General features: G+C 43.8%; 2 protein-coding genes and 1 long non-coding RNA gene across 8 annotated transcripts in view; 1 reads left to right on the top strand and 2 right to left on the bottom strand.

Moving 5' to 3' along the window:
• The first annotated feature begins 1,022 nt into the window (after positions 1-1,022).
• On the top strand, positions 1,023-12,272 carry LOC133502293 (uncharacterized). Its single transcript, XR_009795425.1, has 3 exons — positions 1,023-3,635; positions 10,354-10,560; positions 12,166-12,272. It is a non-coding gene; the product is annotated as an uncharacterized LOC133502293 (long non-coding RNA).
• Positions 3,814-17,859, bottom strand: synm (synemin, intermediate filament protein). 4 transcript variants are annotated; one of them, XM_061822938.1, is made up of 11 exons: positions 17,849-17,859; positions 17,736-17,773; positions 17,508-17,625; positions 17,347-17,391; positions 17,234-17,275; positions 17,070-17,125; positions 15,255-16,994; positions 12,022-12,342; positions 10,379-10,503; positions 8,770-8,849; positions 3,814-8,704 (listed from the first exon to the last, which is right to left on the bottom strand). In XM_061822938.1, the coding sequence occupies exons 7-11, from the start codon at positions 15,738-15,740 to the stop codon at positions 6,822-6,824; spliced, it is 2,895 nt and encodes a 964-aa protein (XP_061678922.1). In that variant the 5' UTR covers positions 15,741-16,994; positions 17,070-17,125; positions 17,234-17,275; positions 17,347-17,391; positions 17,508-17,625; positions 17,736-17,773; positions 17,849-17,859; the 3' UTR covers positions 3,814-6,821. The 4 variants fall into 4 exon arrangements, with proteins under 4 accessions (XP_061678922.1, XP_061678920.1, XP_061678923.1 ...); XM_061822936.1 differs by having other exon boundaries at positions 17,234-17,391; XM_061822939.1 differs by lacking the exons at positions 17,508-17,625; positions 17,736-17,773; positions 17,849-17,859 and having other exon boundaries at positions 17,234-17,482.
• Positions 17,860-18,662: 803 nt separating this feature from the next.
• Positions 18,663-22,291, bottom strand: part of LOC133502174 (insulin-like growth factor 1 receptor) — a 142,021-nt gene continuing 138,392 nt past the window's right edge. For all 3 annotated transcript variants that reach the window (XM_061822658.1, XM_061822659.1, XM_061822660.1), the window contains one exon: positions 18,663-21,571. In XM_061822658.1, coding sequence (XP_061678642.1) covers positions 21,085-21,571 — 487 coding nt within the window. In that variant the 3' untranslated portion in view covers positions 18,663-21,084. The remainder of the gene's footprint in view (positions 21,572-22,291) is intronic.

The raw sequence follows: 22,291 nt of genomic DNA on the forward strand, positions 1-22,291 counted from the left end.
GCCCACTGAAGTGCATTTCTTGCATAACAGTAAAGACAAAAGTGCATAACTTAACCAAACCGCTTCATAAAAGTCACCATGTAATTAGCATTTTCAGAAAAAATTTGCAAATCCGGAAACTTCGTTTTAGACACTTAATGAAAAAGACATTTTGGCATTGAAACTTCGAAAAATATTACCTTTGAGTAATTTTTTCCAAAAAAAACATAACTATTTGCTGGATAAATACTGTCAATAACCGAAATTCAGTACTCATAGCATTAAAACTGATGGCTTGTCATCAGCAAATCGAGTGGACCCAGTGTTATTGAAATACGTGAAAATGACCAATATAGTAATCCATCCATTCACCCATTTTCTTCACCGCTTATCCTCACGAGTAGTGCTGGAGCCTATCCCAGCTGTCAACGGGCAGGAGGCAGGGTACACCCTGAACTGGTTGTCAGCCAATCGCAGGGCACATACAGACGAACAACCATTCACACTTACAATCACACCTTGGGGCAATTTAGAGTCTCACAATTAATTCTGCATGTTTTTGGGATGTGGGAGGAAACCAGAGTGCCCGGAGAAACCCCATGCAGGCAGAGGGATGACATGAAAGCTCCACACCAGGCGGGGCCGGGATTTGAACTCTGGTCCTCGGAATTGTGAGGTCAACCCTCTACAACTGTTCCACCGTGCCGTCGCTTAAAGTCTAATTTTCCAAAAATTAATGGAGGCAAATTCCTTGCTTTTTGTTTGTTTGTTTTAACATACTTGGCAAATAAGCATGATTCTGATTCAATGATGATTTGACATTTTAGACGGATGTAGAAAAATGGCGGTGGCCCACTGAAGTGCATTTCTTGCATAACAGTAAAGACAAAAGTGCATAACTTAACCAAACCGCTTCATAAAAGTCACCATGTAATTAGCATTTTCAGAAAAAATTTGCAAATCCGGAAACTTCGTTTTAGACACTTAATGAAAAAGACATTTTGGCATTGAAACTTCGAAAAATATACCTTTGAGTAATTTTTTCCAAAAAAAACATAACTATTTGCTGGATAAATACTGTCAATAACCGAAATTCAGTACTCATAGCATTAAAACTGATGGCTTGTCATCAGCAAATCGAGTGGACCCAGTGTTATTGAAATACGTGAAAATGACCAATATAGTAATCCATCCATTCACCCATTTTCTTCACCGCTTATCCTCACGAGTAGTGCTGGAGCCTATCCCAGCTGTCAACGGGCAGGAGGCAGGGTACACCCTGAACTGGTTGTCAGCCAATCGCAGGGCACATACAGACGAACAACCATTCACACTTACAATCACACCTAGGGGCAATTTAGAGTGTCCAATTAATGCTGCACGTTTTTGGGATGTGATAGGAAACCGGAGTGCCCGGAGAAAACCCACGCAAGCACGGGGAGAACATGCAAACTCCAAACAGGCGGGTCCGGGATCGAACCCCGGTCCTCAGAACTGTGAGGCCAAGGCTTTACCAGCTGATTCACCATGCCGGCCAATAAAGTAATATATCATTGTATAACATAAAGTATAATACATAATGATGGAATTCTTCCGGTTACAAGAGGACTCACTTGCCCCGACAACCTCCGCCCATTTCAAATACATTGTCGTATGGCAATATGGAGATAAGCTATTTTAACCAATCGGCTGCTATTAGAGTCATAAGGTAATCTCAGAAGGTTGCAGTGGGCAACACGGCCCTTCCCTGGTGTAAAATATCACACAGGGGTGACTTTGTGATTTCCCCAACCTGGATGGAGCCAAACAGATGGTGCAACACCCTTTTAGAAAGTGGAAAGGCTAACTACTACGCATTAAAAGGAACTTGAACCCAATTAGTGTGCCCATAAAACATTACTGTACATTATGTCCTTGGCAAAAGTGTATAGAAGGGTAAAAGCGCTGGATTTAGTGATTTTCCTTTTGTCCACATTTAGGACTATCTAGTGACTTTTTCCTGCATGTGTTTCTTGCAAGCAGAGAAATTCTCCAAAATAAACATTCCACTAGTAACGGCACGCCTGGATGCGTAAGTGAATAAATGCACCCCGTTGCTATGGAGGTTTGTTATTGCGTCCCAGTAGGTGGCCCCCAGTAAGGCAGGCCGCACTCTCTCATCGCCGTGCTCGAGAGGACATTTTTGAACACTGACATCAAGGAAATGTGCCTGAACTCTCCTTCACTCCTGCTGACATGTGACTATGGGCACACGAAGTCGCTTTTCCAAAAGAAAGCTACTTTGATACAAGAAGAAGAAGAAAAAAAAAAGAACAATGATACTAGTCTAAATGCACACAAACATTTGCCACCTCTTCCCGTGTTGTGGAGCCAAAAAAGGGCCTTCCATGACATCAACCCTAGCAACGGTGCAAACATCCGAGAGGCCAGAAGGAGCCAATCCAGACTGCACAATCCTTGCCCAGTGCCTAAGGAAAGTTTGCTGTATCGTCTTCCTGCTTCCATACAACATTTTTCCACTAAAAATAATCTAGTGACTTTTAAAGTCACTGTTCATTTTAATCCCATAGCGCTCCTCTTGTAGACCAAAGTTGGGAACACAAATGTTATCCCAAGTGCTACGAAGGTTATTTATGGGACACTTAGTAGGCTCCTAAATTAACTTTTTATTACCTTCACAATATGACTCACAATGCTCGTATTTCACTTCGTTGCTGCTAACGTCTTATTTTTAATCCGAGTGGCCTGGACAGGCAGTTTGTTGTGCAGACCAAAGAAGATTAAAAAAAAAAAAAAAAAAGACTTGATACAGGGAGTTCTCGGTCTACGACTGACATCCGTTCCGACAGTAGCGATTTCACTCGAATTTTGACTTAAGTCGGATTCCACCATTAAAGTCGGAATTTACATCAAAATACTTTGTATAAAAAAAAAATACATTGAAATAAACGAGATGATGTACTTTGCATGACTGTTGAGAGGTGGATGGAGAAGAAGATGGGGAGGCGGTGCTCAGCTATTGCAAAGGAACCTGGTCCTCAATCCTCTCCATCTCGACAAGTATCAAAGAACCTTGTTTTGTGGTCATTGTATCCAACATAGGAACGAAACCCTTCACATGCGGTAAAATACGGGCTTTGTCTTTAACAATTGTTACCACGGTCGACCGACTGAAGCCTTGGTGGTGCTTGTGTCTCACCTTTCTCCAATCGTTTTATGATCTTGAGCTTCGTTTCCATGGTCATGGCTTTTCTTCTGGCTGCAGAAGCATTTCTAAAAGACAGAGCTTTCTTCTTTGGGGTGATCATGTCTAAAAATGGAGGACAAAAAATGCAAAGATACTCCCGGCGCACAAACACGGACAAGCGTTAGCCAGGCAAAATGGCGGACAGGAACGGGCGCTGTAAAGTAGAATTGTCTTAGGTCGAGACCGTCTTAACACGAGGAATCCCTGTAGCATAAACCGGCAGAATTTCAAGGATATCAGAACCAGCTTTTTGGGAAAGTAAATTACAAAACACTGACAGAACTTTTTTCTAGTGGCTGAAGCGTTGTGTAGAGGGCAGTGGAGAGAAGACACATCCCTGTGGGGCCCCAGATGCTGATGTGGATGAGGTGGGATCCCCCAACCACACCTGGGCGCTTCCTGGCGGGCAGTAAGTCTGATAAATGTGCAAAATGTTTTTATTTTCTTTTTTTTGGTGCACACGCCATTATACCTTGAGTCCTCTGGTTAATGTGTTCAGTCCAAACTTATTGGCTGATGTGAACTGTAAAAATGAAAATGCACACAAACACGCAGAAAACATACAACAGTATTTTTTTATTTGGTGGAAATGTGGATTCAGTAAACAATGACTTTAGTCACCAAAGGGAACATTAGTCATAGTTACATTTATATGATACATGCATGAACTTGTTAAAATGGGATTGTTAAACAGCCCTTAAAAGTGGATTTTCGTGACGTTGAAATGGTATGAAGGACACCAATAAACAATCCTTAACCGTGTAACCATTTTAAAGCTCTGATTCAAGTTCATGTTCAAATATGCTGCTTTTGTCAATTTAAAAACATCAAACACACAGGAAATATCGAATTTCTGGGCCACTTCCTGACCTTTCGAAGTGTCCACAACAACAAAACCTTGTGAACCTTGTCAGTGCTGCTAAGCTGATACAAAAATAGTTAGCTGTAATGAACACACTCCCTTATGTAAGCATCCTTCCAGCCAGCGACAGATCGCCGTTTCGAGTGAACAGTGTCCAGACACCACCGCCATTTCCTCTTAATGGCATTGCGATGTTATTTCCCCCCCCCATTCTGAATGAGTCACATTTCTTGATGAAAACAAAACAACGGAAAACGGTTCCATCCCCTGCTATGTAATCATATCATCATCCCCAAACCTACAATACCACCCCCCTCGCCCCAACTCATACAACCCGACACACAACACTGTGAAACATGAGTGACTGAGTGCTGTGCACGGCACAACTAACATTTTAAACCTGCACGGCAAAAGGTTAGGATAGAAATAGTGACAAACAAAAGCAAACAGACACATATCAACTCTGTGTTTTGTAGTTCTTTTTACCACCACCAGAAATATACACCATTACTTTTAACTACTGTAAAAAAAAAATTGTAAATACCATTCTGAGAAAATATTTGGATTAGTCGATATATTTTATCTATGTGGTAACCAGTGTAGTGATATACAACACATGCGTTCACTGTTAAAGGAGCCATACTACATGACAGTATTTCTTTCACAATTTAAGACAGTTCCAGGTGTCTTATACAACACATGCGTTCGGTCTCAAAGAAGCCATATTATGCATTTCAGTATTTATTTCACAATATAAGACAGTTCCAGGGGTATTAATATTGCCTTTATGACGTGCTTTTCCAAAATACCCCAATCAAAGTGTAATGTTACACTTAATATTACACTTAAAACCCTTTATCACGAGCCCCGCTAAAATGGACCTTTCCGACCTGTCAATCACTCGTACAATAATAACAATCAGATAGCCGCATTGTCTTAACCCCTGGCTTGACATGCCCCTGCCGCCATGTTGTCTCACAAGCAGCACTGGTTGTCAGTAGCATGCGCTTGGAAAAGTTAATGTTACGAAGAAAATGGTCCTCAGATGCGTTTGAGGAACGTGTAATTCTGATGAAAGAAGGGGCCCGGTTGATTCATTTTCCAAAGCCTAAAACACAGTTGACCGAGTGTCTACGATGGATTAAGGCTTGTGGAAGAGCGCACGTACAACTAAATGTGAACAATCTCACAAACACAAGGCTGCATGCATGTTCGAAGGCAAGTGAGAGGGAAGTATCTTCTCTGCGTTTGATTGAATTATTATCAGTGCTTTATACATTGCAGGAGAACAACTCTCACTTTGTTAGTGCATCACTGACCTGCTGAATGAAGTGTGTCACGTTTTATGCCAAAGAGTCGGGTTCGTGATACGCAAATGCGCGATGTCATGCAAGAGAAATGTCTATTTGCCCATTTGTATTGCATCGGACTTTTAAGACAGAGGACTGGGTTCCATTCCGAGATAAGTCAAATGAATACACCCACTCACTTATAAAGACTACAATGATATTACTCGTGATCTTTCCAAGTAAAAAAATTAATCACCCTGTTTAGCATGCGCAGTACGATTCCACTATTTTATTTTTTTATTTACGTTTGTGAGGCGTCAAACTTTTTTTGCATCGATCGCCAACGTTTCCCTGTAACTCTGAGATTGAGTCCTGCTCCGTCCAAAATATTAATTCCGTGTACATATCCTTGCGTGAAATAGTTGAGACCTCTCTATAGAATTCTCTTGGACAAGTCTGACACATTTAGCAAACAGCATACAGAGATATTGTCTGGAATACGCTATAGAGAATCGACTTCAAACCTGTTCTGTTCAGTCCCCATTTTGGAAGCTTGTAGGACATGGCAACTGTAGCTAAGCGGGGCGCGGGGCTTAAGATTGCCAGTCGGAAAGGTCCGTTATCCTGCCAGTGGTCACGCGGGTCCATCAATTGGCAAAGAGTAGAGTCAGCGAGTGGCTACTTGTTGAGCTGTGAGTTTAAAAGTAAAGACGGTAAAACCGTGACTTGTCCTTTCACTCATAGAGGGAGCACTTTATAAGCAAGCTGCCAAATCACACTTGTCAATTAGTGTGCTGATCTGTGAATGTGGCGCATGCGGCAGACACATACCCAAACTTACGCACAAAAATATTTTGGGAAAGAACCAGCTCACAAAAAATACATACTTGGGCAGACGCTCCTGGGACGCAAGTATTTGTTTGCAAGCAATTAAGTGCTCAATTTGACCTAATTTCGCCCTCATTGTTTTTTTGATTGACGGCCTAGAGTGCTCACAAATCAATCACTGATCCGCAGTGAGAGGAGAAATTACCTCACTTTTTATGTATTTTTAATCTAATCTATGGGATCTTAACCGGAGAAGATCTTAGCAACAAATAAAATCAATGCATCTACCAATTTGATGCTTTGATCTCAGCTACCACTCAGGTCATTTTGTCTTTAAATGCGATTGAATTCTTAGTTTGAAACTACACAAATAATCCTTGAAACACTGTAAAATCGATTATCCTCGAACTGTGACTCCTGATTAAAATACCTCCACGTGGTAACAATGGATAGAAGTCAAATTCCTACACACGTACTATCGTTCAAAGACCTGTAGTGCCTGCAACTAGCACTAAGAGGTCGAGCTACCCTTGCAGTTGCAATTAATGCGTTCTTTGGTAAAAATTTATATTCTCGACCATCCGAAGGACTTAAATTCCCCATGACATCGTTTCATTCACTCCTGATCTGAGCTGGTGTCAGTATGGGTGCCGTGTGCCTCCATCTGAATCACAAGCGACCTCTCAGACGGCCCCAGTTCGATATGCCTCTCGGTGACAAGGGACGAAGACTCGCCTTCCCTCGCAAAGTCCAAGTCCTCACCGAGCAAGACACGCTGTTCTTTGGAGATCGTGAAGCTGTATCCTTCTCCGGCTCTTCCCTCCAAGGCACTCCCCAAGTTGGAAGACCTCAGCGCAGCCATGATCTGCTCCTCCGATAAGTCGTCGTCGTCCAGCAACCCAGAGTCCTCCAGTGTTTGAGAGACGTTCAGCTCCGCAACAATGGTGGTGGTTCCGCTGTCACTTGACTGCTGCACTTTCTTTATGTCGACCGCCACGTTTTGCGGACTTTCACTGCTTACTTTAGTGAGGAAAGCCAACTCCTCCCGCAGTGGGCCTGATACAGAGTCTTGTAATTTTTCCAAAGCTCCTCTCAGCTGCTCTTTGGGCTCCAATGAGTCCTCTCGCAGTAACTCGAGCATCGACTCCTGCACTATGGGGGAAACACGGATCTCCTCTTCAATGATGCACTCAGGAATGCTCTCTTTAAGAAAGGCCCGATCTGACATAAACCTGTATTCATTTTCCTCAAGGACGGTTCCGGTTTCTGGGAGTCTGTCATCTTGATAATACCTCTCATCAGACAAGTCGTCCACCCTCCCATAATGACCGTATGAGGTTATGCCGCAACCCTCCTCAGGTTCTGAGAGATTATCATCTGGTGTGGAGACAAAATAATCAACGGGCTCTTGGTCATGGGTAAAATATAAAGACTCACTCTCCTCCTGAACCTGAAAAGATCCACATTGGGACATTTTCATGGCGTCATCACTGTACTTTTCAACTTGGCCAGCTTGGTCTTCTTCCATCTCCTCAATTTGGAAATATGTGGAGGGCTCATTTAAACAAGATCTGGACTTCTCATTAACGTCTTCATCGTAAGACTCCACCGGCTCCTCAATAATCTCCACATTGACAGACCTATTCTGCAGACTCCCTTCACCCTGCAGGCCACTAAGAAGGTTCCTGATCATGCTTCCTGTCTCTGTATCATCAATGTCCTCCAGGGATACCTTCTTCACCCCTTGGCTCAGCAACTGATCCAGGGCGGAGTCTTCTGAAATATCCACTTCCTCCTCCACCTTAGACTGCAACACAATTTGAGTTTTCATTGAGCCGTCTCCCTGTTCAGTTTTCTCTACGTGATACGTAATCTTTGATTCTCCAGAGGAGCAAACCTTGGCTTCCAAACCAGCCGGTTTTATCACCTTCTCAATGATCTCCTCAACAGACACACTATTTAAAGCCTCTCTCTCACTTGACACAGTCATGGGCTTGCTTTTTCCTTCATCTTTAGACTCACTTTCACGTTGTTTTCCTATATCTGGGACATCTTCTTTCATGCTGGTCTCTATCTCTTGTCTTGTGTTGTGGCTCCTCCTTGGTGGTGACGGGAATCTATCTGATGAGGTCTCGGCAGAGGACTTGATGGAACCAGATCGGTTCTCTTCCTTAGAGACATCTTCGATTTTCTCAAATTTCTGTGCTGACCTCGGGGTGTGTCGCTCACTCTGGATTTCTTCTTCATTCTTGGGAACAATGGTTGAAGTGGTGGCCTGGGCTTTCGTGAATGAGACCATGTCCCTTCTGGAGGCTGGACTCTGACGCTGAGCCCTGCTTACAAGTGAAATTGGAACAACCCTGGAGGGACTATTAGATCCTGGACGAACTGTGGGAGATCTTCTCACGTTAGAGACTGAGGGTGTGAACCTGACATCCATACGCTGTCTGGTTGCGGTGGCAGTTCTCGGAGTGTAGGGTTGACTGAGCCTCTTGATATCTGAGACAATTAATGAATTACTTTTATTCCTAATGTATATAATTTGGAAATTACAATACCTTTACCTATGAACCGTTCCCTCTGGTGTTCATTCATCCTTCTGTGACCATCTTGAAGCCCAACTCTCTCGCCCTCCAAGAGCGCTCTAGGCAAAGAGAACGATAGCTAAAGCTACAAGCAGCAATGAAAAAACCTCCACGCCACACAACTTCAACTGCTGTTCGTCGTATTTTTTCCCCAAACATTTTAGGGGGTGCTACTGAGTGAGTTTTAGGGGGGCTTGTGTTCAGGACCCCTTAAAACACAAACATTTGAACATATGCAAAATTTGGTGGGTTTTTCAGGGATGTTAAGGCCCCAAATAAGTGATCGAGAATAGTAATAAACTGTGATTCCATGAAGGAAATACACTGAATACATTTTCAAGACAGTGCAAACAAAAATCGCCTCCCCACTTAATGACGCAGATCATCATTTTTCATGTAGGAAAATAAGCGAGTCAAGATAAACACTGTAGAAGGTGTTGTGCATCATCTAGCTCTCACTTCTGGAGCTTCTAAAGCTAAAAAGGCTTTGAAAACAAAACAGATCCAAGCCCTGGCTCTATACGGCAATGCTTATTACAAAAATAAGAAAAAAAAAAAAAACAACTATCTAATCTCTGTAATCTTATTAATACCACTTTGTAATCTTCTTAATCTTCATTCCTGCGCCATGTTTCAAGTAAGAAACAAGAGCAAATGACACAAAAGAAGCTCTCCCTGAGAGTTCTTCCCAACAGACCACGCTAAAAATAACGGCTACAATATGGGATTCTCTATACTTCCCTTTAAAATCTATGCAAATGCAAACTCACCTCCAAAACATTTGGGCTATTCCACCTTCTGAAAAACGTGGACCGGATCTATGTTGCATGTTTCAAGTGACACAAATAGGATAACCACCATGGCAGGATAAAAAAAGAAAAAAAAAACAAAAACATCCTCATGAATGTAGATACTGCCCTTGCGGGTTGTTTCAAGTGTTCTCTCCATGACAACACGGCTGTATGTGTCACTTGAAATGTGCATGAAAATAGAAATTTGAAAACGGCGCTAGATCGAAAATAGTCGCTGAGACCGGTATTGTAAATTCAGCCGAGGATCCACTAGAGTAAAATATGTCGATGTAAAGACACTGACGGAAATTGGATGAATACTAATATCGTGATGCTTTATGGCAGGGGTGTCAAACTCATTTTTGTAGTGGGCCACATTGTGGTTTCCTTCAGAGGGCCGTTATGACTGAAATCATAAAAATCTCCGACCGCCACATCATATTTACACATGGAATTTATGAAGTAGTTTTGGAATCATAAATCAAGGGAAGGGTTTTTTAACTATTGCTGATGTTTGGCAACACATAAATGCTTGCAATACTGTATCTCAACATTATGATTTATGATATGACAACAGGAAATTTTGGTGCAGATTTTGGCAAAAATTGTGGAAATTGTTACACATGATTTGCCTTCATGGGCCACATAAACTCACGTGGTGGGCCAGATCTGGCCCCCGGGCCTTGAGTTTGACACCAGTGCTTTATGGGTTTGACATGAAAAAAATACCTTCTTTCATCATGTAACCCCAAAATATTCTCGTCCCCCACAGGTAATGGCTTATGAGAGCTTGTCACCTATAGGCCGCCAGCTCCATGCCGAGGTCCATCTTGACCCGCAGCAGATGCTGATGGTCCTTCACCTTCTGCGCGATGCCCTCGGCCATGGCGTTCCTCTCTTGTTCCAGCTGGTTGATGATAACCTGGACAGAACAACATCAAATGTGAAATCTAAGGACGAACTACAGGATTGACCTTGCGTGTGTTACTTTTGCTTTGGCTTTTTGTGAATACAGTGAGGCCTCGGTTCTCGACCACAATCTGTTCCAGAAAACGGTTCGAAAAGTGATTTGTTTGAGTTCATTTGAAAAAGATATAATGTGTTCCAAGCTTAAAAAAATTTGCCTTTTTAAAGCATTTTTTTAGCTTTTCCTGACAATAAATTGAATAGTAGAAATACATGTATAGTTAAAATACTTTATATAATGAAATAATTTAAGAAATATATTTATTTTTTGCTTAAAATGTATGCTTTAGTAGTAGAGTACGCTGGACTGGGAGTGCAACTGTAGCGACTCGGCCCCCCAGCCTTGTAAACTTTTTTTATTCACAAAAGTGCAGAATAACTTAAAAAAAGCAACTTGCCTTCTTTGGAGGCATGATTGTGGGTTAATACGGTAGTCCTCCATTAGAAGAAAAACAACAGTTACTACCGGGACACGTATGCGTACAGAGGCTGCGTTATACAGAAGAACAAAAGTGCGCTAGTTGCGCCGCGCGCGTTATGTCATTTTCATTTCTTTCTTCGGGGGGCGTTCAAATTGACAATAACAAAACAGTTCTTGGTTGGGTCAACTACTTGTGCCGGACGCGATGTTGTTTCCGGGTTTTTTGAGGGGGGCGTTCAAATTGACAAAAACAAAGCACGTCGTGGGTGGGTCAGCTGCTTGCGCCACGCGCATTATGTTATTTCCGGGTTTTTTGGCAGTGTGGGAATTCACAACAAAGCGCGTCGTGGGTCAGCTGGTCTGGTGGCGCGCAATATGTGATTTCCGGGTTTTTTCGTGGGCATTCGAGTACCGATTTTGAAAACAGAAGCATAAAAAACCTGTTCAAAAACGGGGACATTCGAGATCTGAGGCTTTACTGTATAATATTTTTTTTCTGCGACCAGAAAGAAACCAAGCACCCACATACAAACTGAACTGAACTGATTCAAATGTTACCATCAAGCTTTGGGATGGCGTGTAGTATAAATGATACCCATTTATCATTTTTACGATAAAAGCCAGTAAACTTATTTTCTTTCTTTTTTTTTTTGCCATTTGATTGTCCGGCTTGTGGGGCTTTATCTTTAAGAGCCTACCTAATAGGGATTTTTCAGTCTCACAGCTAAGTGGCTTAAGTGGCCACCGAGGGGACACGCCCTGGAGGCTTCAAGCCTTCAAGGGTTGCACGCCATGATGAAGCTACTTGTTTTTGACAGCTGGGAGGATAAACAGAAACTTCACGTCACTGCCTTTAAAGATAGAGACTAATTTGATCGTGGTTGGAGTTTTGAGTTTAACTGAACTCCAGGTTGGCTGGTTCTAGATTAGCTCATGGAGAATTCATGGGCCAAGGCATTTGCATATTTTTTTCATTTTTTTTTTTATGTTTTCATCTTGTCTTCAGTGAGATTATACAGGATTGTACAGAGATACCAACTGTAGTGACCTCACCTGGTATTCATCCACATCCCGACTGAATTTCTCCTGCATGTGAAGGAGTTGCTCCTCCAGACGCATTTGGAGCTGCCCTTGTTTCTCTGCATCCGTGCGTAATTTGTCCAACTCGGAAATGTGCATCATCTTCTCCCTCTGCAGGTCGCCTAGCATGACCTGGTCCTCCTGGATGGCCCGCTCCATCTCCTCCACCTTCTGCTGGTACATGTCGAAGGTTCGCATCCAGCCCTCAGACATCCCGTGGGCGTATTCCTGCACCTCCTCCATCGAGGCCGCGGGCGGCCCGCGGTAAATCTGCGAGACCACTTGGGTGTTAACCTGGGACAGAGAGGGCAAATGTTCTCACGGTCGGCAAGGACTGATAGTGGTGTAGAAAAAGTAGAACTACTAGGTTTTGTAGTAAAAAGAACTCATATTCTTTTGGATCATGTTGTTTAAGAGGTGAATTTTAAGCTAGCAAAATAGAATGTCCCCATAACTACCAACTGCGTATCAAAAAGCAAGAAATTATGTAATGATAACAATTGAAATTGAATTGTTTTTGTATTTTTTTTATTTTGTTTTGTTTTTTAGATTAGGCAGAGAATTTTTGACCAGCAGATTTTTTTTAGGATGGCACAAGGGAAAACACATCCGCCACAAATCCTCTCTGGAGCCAAAAATGTCAAATGATTTACTTAAATAAGGCCATAGATGGAGTCAAGCTTCTTTCTCTGAATCTGCTGCGTCGTCGTCATTCACGTTCCCTGGTTCACGTTCACTCAACCGTGGTTAACGTAACCTCTCTTTTTATACGTCTGTGTTATGCTGTTGTACTCTGTAGAGGTTGGGAAAAAAAGTAATAAGCACATTTTGTAAAACGCAGGAGAAGGTTAGGGTGGTACCTTGAATTACGATTGCCCCAACTTCAGAATTTTTCTAGGTATGAACTTTACCTCGTCTTGGGATACAAGTGAGCTTCATCTTTAAAGGGGAAATCCAGAAGCTAGGCTAAAGGCCTCCACCGCCACTGAACCTCGGCTAACGGCCTCCCTGGACGTCGAAGCTCGGCTCGCGGCCCTCCGCCGTAGCTCGCGGCAGCGGAGGCCTTTAGCCTAGCTTCGGCGTCCGGGGCTAACGGCCTCCGCCGCCTGGAAGCTCGGCTTGCGGCCCGCCACCGGAGCTCGCTCGTTAGACTCCGCGTCATTCCCATCCGAAGAACCATCCGCAGCTGCCAGCCTGGAGCTCCCGGGGGCCTTTGTTTATGCATTTATGTCGCATATAGGCATCTGAGTAGTCAGACTCTGCGTCATTCCGCCCGAAGAACCATCCGGATATGCAACATTAATTACAGCCACAGGTTAAAATTTGTATGGAAGTATTCCTCCGTCTTCCCGATCAACCAATACGCCTATTTCTTCATCAGACGATGATAAATACGAGAAATCGGCGCTGGTTATAAATGGTGTCCCATGTAATCGAGCCTTTGTTGCGGCACGGTACACCCCACATCTGCGCACGTAGGTCATGTGACTTGTGAAAATGGCCGCACCCTTGAAAATTCAGAATTGTCGATAAAAATCTTGTCAAAACACTATTAAATGAGAGAGGATTTAACATCACATTGTCAAAATAGGGTACATATTATCTGACCTATTGGATACAATGTTCATGCAAAGCGCTGGATGCTGAAGCACTTTTTGGCTTTTACTGAATGGGATAGGGGAACATAAAAATACTAAATTGAAACAATCGGAACGAGCGTAGCGCAGATGCTAACACTGGACACACCATGTGCTAATAGTCGAGTGATCAGACATCACTTACTAGGCCACGCCCAATAAAGGCACACCTCAACAAATGAATACATCAGAATATGTGCTGGTTAATTACGCTTTATAAAAACGGCATTTCTTTACATTCTCTTGTATGTTTTCTTGTCTTTTTATCCATCCATCCATGTATTATCCAAGCCGCTTACCCTCACAAGGGTCACGGCAAAGCTGGAGCCCATCCCAGGTAGCACCTTCGAGGGAAAGGCGGACTCCACCCTGAACTGGTCGCCAGTCAGTCGCAGGGCAGATATCGACACCATCACTGAGCGGGAATCTATCCCACACCAAAGTCAGGCGTGTGTACCAGTGACTTATTGTCTTTTTTTTTTTCTTTATTAAAAATTGTCAATAAATTGTGCTTTTGGGGGGGTTGTGCAAAGGAATAACGGGTTTTCAAATCACTTCCATCTATCAGATCGTTTCCTATTGCACTTGTCCTCATCTAGATCAAGGAGCCTTCAAGTTGGTGGAAGACAGGTCTGTGTTCAGATAATATGTAATATAATAACATAATTGTTTGACCCTGTGCTATGATGACAAGTGAGGAGCAACCCACAGGTACAAGTGCCCTAATCATGGATAATCTGCAATTACTGAGTCTGTTATTAGTATTTTACTGACATTAAAGTAGGTAAAGACATAAAGGAAGCGCTAACTTCGTGGCATAATAAATCATAATGGTAAATAAAATGTGCTGTCACATGTTGCCCCCTTCAGATTTCTGCCTACCCCGGGGGGCCTACTCCCAAGTGTGCAATCCTAGAACTGACCCTGCCTGCGATACAGATAAACAAGCATTCGCACTCACATTCGCATTAACAGGCAAGTTTGAGTCTTCAATTAAAAATAAAAATGAAAAAAAAAATCTGAAAAACTTGTAAGTCAAGGCACCATTGTGTAAATATCTGTATGTAGAATAAAATAACATGGTCAGAAAAATAAAAAGAGAAGTGAAGTTGTTTTTTAAGAATATTAGCTTGTCCCATCAGAAGTTGGCGCGGTTTAATTATTATTATTATTTGTACCAGCACAGTGGCGCAACTACTTCGAGCGTTGGGCCCACTGTTCTGAAGTCCGGGGTTCAAATCCCCGCCCCGCCCCGCCTGTGTGAAGTTTGCATGGTCTCCCCTTGCCTCTCCCACATCCCCAAATGTGATTGTGAGTGCGACTGTTGTTTGTCTCCACGTGCCCTGCGATTGGCTGGCAACCAGTTGAGGGTGTACCCCGCCTACTGAACCGTTGACAGATGGGGTAGGCTCCAGCACCTTTGTGAGGATAAGCGGCTAAGAAAATAGATGGGTGGATCATTACTAAGACATCCGACTTTAGTGAGCGGATAAAACACATACATGGCAAATACCCGCGAATGTACTTAAGTAAGGAAGGAAGTTTGTGGAGGTACTTTCCTCTCCTGACCTGAGAGTCCACCTGCCGCCTGAGCTGCCCCATCTGCTGCCGGTGCGACTCCTCCATGGAGGCGTACTCCTTCTGGAGTTGAGCCAAACGCCGCTGGAGCAAGGCATTGTCCTGCCGGGCCGCCCGGAGCTCCACCTCCCGGCCCCGCAGCTCCCCGCCGATGTCCCGGCAGGCGTCGCTCTGCTGGCCGCACAGCGAGCGCAGCGTCTCCAACTCCCCGCACAGTCTCCGGCGCTCCATCTCGGCGCGGGACCTCTCCATGGCCACCCGCTCCGTCGTCCGCCTCAGCTCGCGCACCTCGGCCTCGTAGCGCGGCCCCCGCCCCGCCACCTGGGCCTGCCTGAGCTGGCGGATTTCGGCCAGGAGACGCGCGTTCTCTCGCTCCAGTTGCTGCGTCCGGGTGAGGTACTGAGCAAGCCGGCCGTTGAGCTGCAGCAGCTGCTGCTGCTGCTTTTCGGCCTCAAAAGTTCTTCTTGAAGGCAACATTGCGGCGTCGGGGAAAAACTAAATCTTCTGGGTCCGACCGGGAGCTCTTTTCGACCAGCCAGCAGTCCGTACGCGGGAGTGTGACGTCACCTTCGTGGGCGAACCCTGTGACAAGTGCAACGGGAGGGGGCGGGGCCTCTCTCTCTCTCCTCCAGGCCCCTGGCGGATGCTGCGCTGCTTTCAAGGAATGTCGGACATCGGAAAGCTCACTGCGCACTAATACAGTACAGAACTGTACTGCTTGAACTTTGACCTGGTTAACGCAGCCATCCATCCTCTGCATGGAACAAAGCAATCAAGATCATGTGCAAGCAAGAAAAATGTGTATTTGCATCACACATTAGAACAAGAACGGCGGCACAGAGGATCAGCTGGTAAGCGTTGGCCTCACAGTTCTGAGGACTTGGGTTCAATCCAGACCCCGCCTGTGTGGAGTTTGCATGTTCTCCCCGTGTCTGCGTGGGTTTCCTTCGAGCACTCCGGTATCCTCCCACATCCCAAAAACACGCAACATTAATTGGATACCCTAAATTGCCCCTAGGTGTGATTGTGAGTGCGGCTGTATGTCTCAATGTGCTCTGCGATTGGCTGGCAACCACTTCAGGGTGTACCCCGCCTCCTGCCCGTTGATAGCTGGGATAGGCTGCAGCAATCCCGCGACCCTCGTGAGGATAAGCGGCAAAGAAAATGGATGGATGGATGGATGGATGGATGGATGATGGATGGATGGATGGATGGATGGATGGATGGATGGGTTTGAACAAGAACAGGTGGCTGATGTTCTTGCAGTTGCTCATCTGGAACAGAAACAGCGATGAACATGAGCATTTGGCAGTTTGTTTGCCGGTTGCTTGGCAAAGAAAAATGTGGCTGGTAAACCTCTTGGCTACAATGAGAACAGCAACATACGGTGATTGACATGCTTCCAAGCTCGCAGCAGGAACAGACACAGAGAAACCTTCATTCTCTTAGGTGGAACAATAACATGCGCCCGGTGAATCTCTAGGGCCAGAGATGGAAAAGAGGTAACCCATAACACCTAATTAACATGCTTTGGCTGCTCAGGTAGAACAGGAAAAGTTGATTGACAAACTCTCAGAATCTCAGCTGGAACAGGGAAATAACGATTGATACCTCTGGGCGCCTAGCTTGAACTGGAATGGTGAGTGACATACCTCCATTCCAGGTGACTGGCATACTGTTATACACTCACCTTGAATAGGAGCAATAATTGACATACTCTCAGAATCTCAGCTGGAACAGGAAAATAGTAATTTATAGACAATGCCTCTGGGCATCTAGCTGGATCTGGAATGGTGAGTGACATACCTCCATGCCCTGAGGTGGAACAGGAACAGGTGACTGGCATACTGTTACACGCTCACCTGGAATAGGAACAATGATTAACAGACTCAGAATCTCAGCTGGAACAGGAAAATAGCGAGACATACTTTCAGTTTCTCTGCAGGAAAATGAACATGTATTTGACATACCTTTGGTTCCTTGTGTGGAACAGGCACAGACAGGGGCGCTAACTGGAAAAAGAACAAGTGAATGATGTCACCCTGGTCACTCAGCTTGAAGGACTGACAGGTGAGTGAGAGACCTGCACTCTGCTCCAGCTAAAACAGGAACACACCTAGGTGCCTAGCTGGAAGAGGAACAGGTGACTTGACATAATTCAAGGCTCTCAGGAGGAACAGGAATGGCCACTGGCATACATCCAACTGCCCAGGTACAACAGGGGCAAGGGACTGACTGACGTACCTCCTGATCTTAAACTGGAACAGGGACAGCTGGAGCAGCCTCTGGGCAACTAGCTCAAACTGTAATGGTGAGTGACATACCTCCATCCCCTCAAGTGGAACAGGAACAGGTGACTCACCTGGAATAGGCACAATTATTGACAGACTCAGAATCTCAGCTGGAACAGGAAAATAGCGAGACACATACTTTCAGTTTTTCCGCAGGAAAACGAACATGTGTTTGACATACCTTTGGCTCCTCGAGTGGAACAGGCGCAAACAGGGGCGCTAAATGGAGAAGGAACAAGTGAATTATATCACCATGGTCACCCAGTTTGAAGGACTGACAGGTGAGTGACAGACCTGCAGTCTGCTACAGCTAAAACAGGAACAGGTCACTTATGCACACCTAGGTGCCTTGCTGGAAGAGGAACAGGTGATCTGACATACTTCATGGCTCTCAGGAGGAACAGGAACAGCCACTGGGATACCTCCAGCTGCCCAGGTAGAACAGGAGCTAGGGGCTGACGTACCTCCAGATCTTAAACTGGAACAGAAACATGTGACTGATGAATATCAAATTCCTGCGAGGAACAGGAACACCTGGACACGAAACTGGAACTTCAATCATCTTCGGACGGACACATTTTAGTTTTTTATGACAGAATGCTAATGCTGTCTCAAATCCTTTACACAGCATGGTTAACTGACTGAAAACGTCACATTGTTTCCAGTTTGACACATTATGACTATCGTCATAATCATGTGAACTTTAAGCGTTGTCTTGTCGGAAGGGCTGAATTCCAAAATTGACTAGTGGCACGTGAAGGCATCAGGCCTGATTTACAGTATGCAGCGGGCAATGGCGCCACCCCGTGGGTTATATGACTCATATGCATGTGTCCACTGGAGACGCGTCAAAAAAAAACAAAAAAAAATAGTGAAGAAATATTCATTAATGTGGTGCTAGAATCTATAAACATTGTTCATTATATCACATTACATAATTTAGTCTTTCAGTGTTTTTTTCATGGAATGACGATTTAACCTAACCTCAACGGTATTATTTTAAAAAAGATGATTATTCTGAAAATGTAATTAAAAAAAGTTTCCCTTGGCAACTAAAATGTAGTGTGTGTTGTGATGAGGAAAAAAATGCCAACAAAGAAAATACCCCAAAAAATTCATCTTTATACTGAATCACGGGAGCATTTATACAGTGATTTAAACTGATATCATTAAAGGAAGAAGAAAAAAAATGATTTAAAAAATAAATTACCGAGGGGAAAAGAAAACATCTTGCAAAATAGAATAAAATTTAGGAAAAATCCTTCACAATTACTTACAGCCTCCATTTTAAGACGTTTTTTTTTCTCCAAAATTATCATTCAAAACATATCTTTTCCGCTATTGTAGTCATTCTTTATTTGGTTTGAGAAGAAATAATAACACTTGAATAGGGCAGTAGGAGTGTGTGTTTCACTAACTAAAAAAATAAAACAAAAACACCCCCCAACCCTAAAAAAAAAAAAGAAAAGGAGAAATGTGAGAAAACATTATTAAGGCAAACGACAAGACCCTGACTGGGCTTTAAAAACAAACATTTGGTTAATGTTGCTCATAAAAAAAAAGTGGCACAGACAGAAGGGAAGATGAAGAGCGAGGAGGAAGAGAAGAAGAACATTGGTGGAGAAAAGAAGAAAAGCCTTTTTAAACTTTGACCTGAGATTGAGACGCACCCTGAGGCGCAGTGCTAGACCACAAAAAAGTACAAAAAAAAAAAGGGTGCAGAAGAAAGCTCACACACGGAGCTAAGGTGTCCATTCCAAATAATAATAATAATAATAATAATAATAATAATAGTTCAGACATCCAACAAACAAATACAGAGAAATGTCTAAAAAAAAAAGACATTTGCTAACTAAAATCTTTTTTTTGTGTTTTTTTTTTAATATAATTTGTAAATAAGTAGTGGAGAGCATTAAAATAGCAAACCTGAAGGATTTCCGAGAAAAGAGAATAAATAGCAGCTTTGTCATGAACACACACACACACACACACACACACACACGGAGGCAAACGCACTTTAGAAATGTCAAAAGGGGACAAACCGACGACTTGTTTGCCGGGCGATATGAAAATCCGTCAACCGTGAGAGATGGTCAAACGTGCAACGTCGTGCTTCCTGTCTGCTGCGTCAAGTGCATGCTGGGAGATGACGGCAAAAGGACCACCGAAAGAAAGCCACAAAACTTTTCGGATGAGTTGGGCAGCAGGAGTCCAGAACATTCCAATAAAAGTAATGTATCCATTGTTCAATTTCCCGCAAATTATGCTCACGTGGTTGTTTGGATGTGGCAGAATGAGAAAATTACATGCAAAAAAGATTTAAAAAAAAAATGTTTCCAGAGGGAACTGATTATATATAAAACAAACTTGATTTTCATTCATTCCAAGTTTAATTTTAATATTTGTTTGATTCATTTGGATTTTATTTGAACCAGCTTTACTTTAGTTTCCAATTCTTTCTTTGATGAACTTTGATTTAAAATGTCAACTTAATAAAATTGAAAGCGGATTTAGTTGAGGAAGTACAATTATGGTTTAAGAAGGGAAAGATTTGGAACATTTTGTAATACTTGGCAGATCAGATAATCCACATTTTACCGCTTATCTAAGTGTAATCAAGTCGTGATTGAGCGATATGAATTTATTTTTACTTGAGGCTCAAAAGTAGCTCCACGCTTAGTCATCATGCCAAGGAAATAATCACAATAAGAATGAAAGTGATGTGTAGTATAATGTAATAACAAAGAAAGCTGTGCTCTGCAATGGCCCCACAGTAGAGGGGGCGGGGCAAGGAGTGGCTCATATGCACGAGAAAGGACCGCCCCCTCCAAACAGGTTGCGTTGAAAGACGGGACTAAACGTGTACTAGAATTATTGGTCCTCCAGGTATATTGATATTCAAATATATGAAAAAAACGGATGACAAATATGAAATGAAGTTGTACCAAATGAAGTGCTTGAATTAAAGTTTTCATCACATTAATTAGACGTTAAATCATTTTTTGGAGGGATTTGCTTTGTTCCAATTGTAGTTGATGTCATTTCTTAGCCCGAATGCCGCCCTTTTTTTTTTTTTTTTTTTTACCCAACATGCACTTTACTCTGAAGCGCAGCCTCCATTTGGCAACTCACTAAAAAAACAGCCTCATCTTCTTTTATCTTCTTCCACTCACACTAATGTTTTTTCCTTTTTTTATATATCTAAAATGTACGACGAGAGAGTCCGCTGATGTGAAAAGATACATTAAAAAAAAGAGAGAAATGCTATTAAAGAGAGAATCTGTATATAAATACACACTCCGCATCGTCCTCTCGGGTGGGGGAAAAAAGTGCTCTTCTGTTGACTTTTACTGGCAGATAAGCTTAAAAAAGAAAAAGAAAAAGAAAATATTCTTTAGTCTTTTGAAGTCTTCCTTGTTTAAGGACAGACACCAAGTCTCTCTCTTGTGTAGAAGAAGTCACTTCACAGAGATGCAGGAGAGATCTGGGCTACCCTGTGGAGGAGGATGGGGAGGGGAGGGGGGGCGATATTAGCAGGCCGACGACTGGGGCAAGGGGAGCGCCCGCTCGTTATTCCTGCCGCCGTTCATGTGCGCGTAGGGCTCCATCTGGTCGAAGTCGGGCCCGAGCAGCACGACGGGCCCGTTGGCCGCCCCGTGTCCCGCGTGCTTGACGTCCGAGGGACCCGCGCCGGGCGAGCCGGGCGTCAAGAAAGGGGGGGCGGCGGCAGCGGGCGGCTGCTGGGCCGAGGAGGGCGGCGGCGTGCCCGCGGCATACCCCGCCGAGGGGGCGGCCACCGGGGGCTGCATGGTGGCGGCGGGGTCCAGCGGAATGTTCTCCATGTTCTCCACCTCCATGTCCAGCTCCTCGGTGTCGGGCGGCTTGTTCTCCTCGCTGTAGAAGAAGCTCATTTCCCGGAAGGGGGGGTCCAGCTGCTCTTTGATGCTGCTGATGATCTCCAGGAAGGACGGACGCATCTTGGGGTTATACTGCCAGCACATCCGCATCAGCTCGAACCTGCGCACACCAAAACCACCGCTCCGGTCAGTACGCCGCGTTCTGAGCACAATACAAAGGCGGTTCTCGGTTCGAGCCCGAACTGCGCTCGTCACCCAACGCGTAAGGAACATTTTTCCTGAACAAATCTATTGATGACAGCAAAGCTAACAGTTAAATGTACGAGCTGACTGATATCCATCTTTTTAAAAATTATTTTGATATCGATCCAAATCACTGCAAATGCAGTTCATCTTGAGCATGTCAAGTAGAAGATAAATTATGATGGAATCATCTCAGCTCGAAAACCTGCACGAAAAATGTCAATAAATGTTCACCGACTGTTTGAACTGAATCGTTTGCTTCCATTTCTTACCTGCAGGTGGCAGCAAATACCACATTTCAATAATATTGTCTTATAAACCGTTATCAAATCGCTTCGGGAGGCACACCTGCAAATGCATACAAGTCATCCAGTATTGAAAAATAATAATCAATTATTACATCGATGATAATGCTACATGTTGAAGTGTATTCATTAAATAATGTGTACATGCAGTATCAGTGCATGCAGAATGATTCTGTCGTCATCCCATAATTCCAATTTCGCACTAAGTCATCGGTCCTGATCAGTGTTGGCGACAAGAAGGACGGGGGGTAAATTTTTAAAACAGCCAGGGGGGCGGATTTTCACGGCCATCTTCACGGGCAACATTAGCAAAGAATCAACGTAGCGTGCGG

Source organism: Syngnathoides biaculeatus, chromosome 6 (genome assembly GCF_019802595.1).
Source record: "Syngnathoides biaculeatus isolate LvHL_M chromosome 6, ASM1980259v1, whole genome shotgun sequence".
Taxonomy (NCBI): Eukaryota; Metazoa; Chordata; class Actinopteri; order Syngnathiformes; family Syngnathidae; genus Syngnathoides; species Syngnathoides biaculeatus.

Coding starts and splice junctions, on each gene's coding strand:
- synm (XM_061822938.1), bottom strand. CDS start 15,740: ATGTTGCCTTCAAGAAGAACTTTTGAGGCCGAAAAGCAGCAGCAGCAG. Junction 8,850..10,378: donor ATGGAGCTGGCGGCCTATAG/GTGACAAGCTCT, acceptor CTCTTTGCCTAG/AGCGCTCTTGGAGGGCGAGA. Junction 8,705..8,769: donor CCAGAGGGAACGGTTCATAG/GTAAAGGTATTG, acceptor TAATTGTCTCAG/ATATCAAGAGGCTCAGTCAA.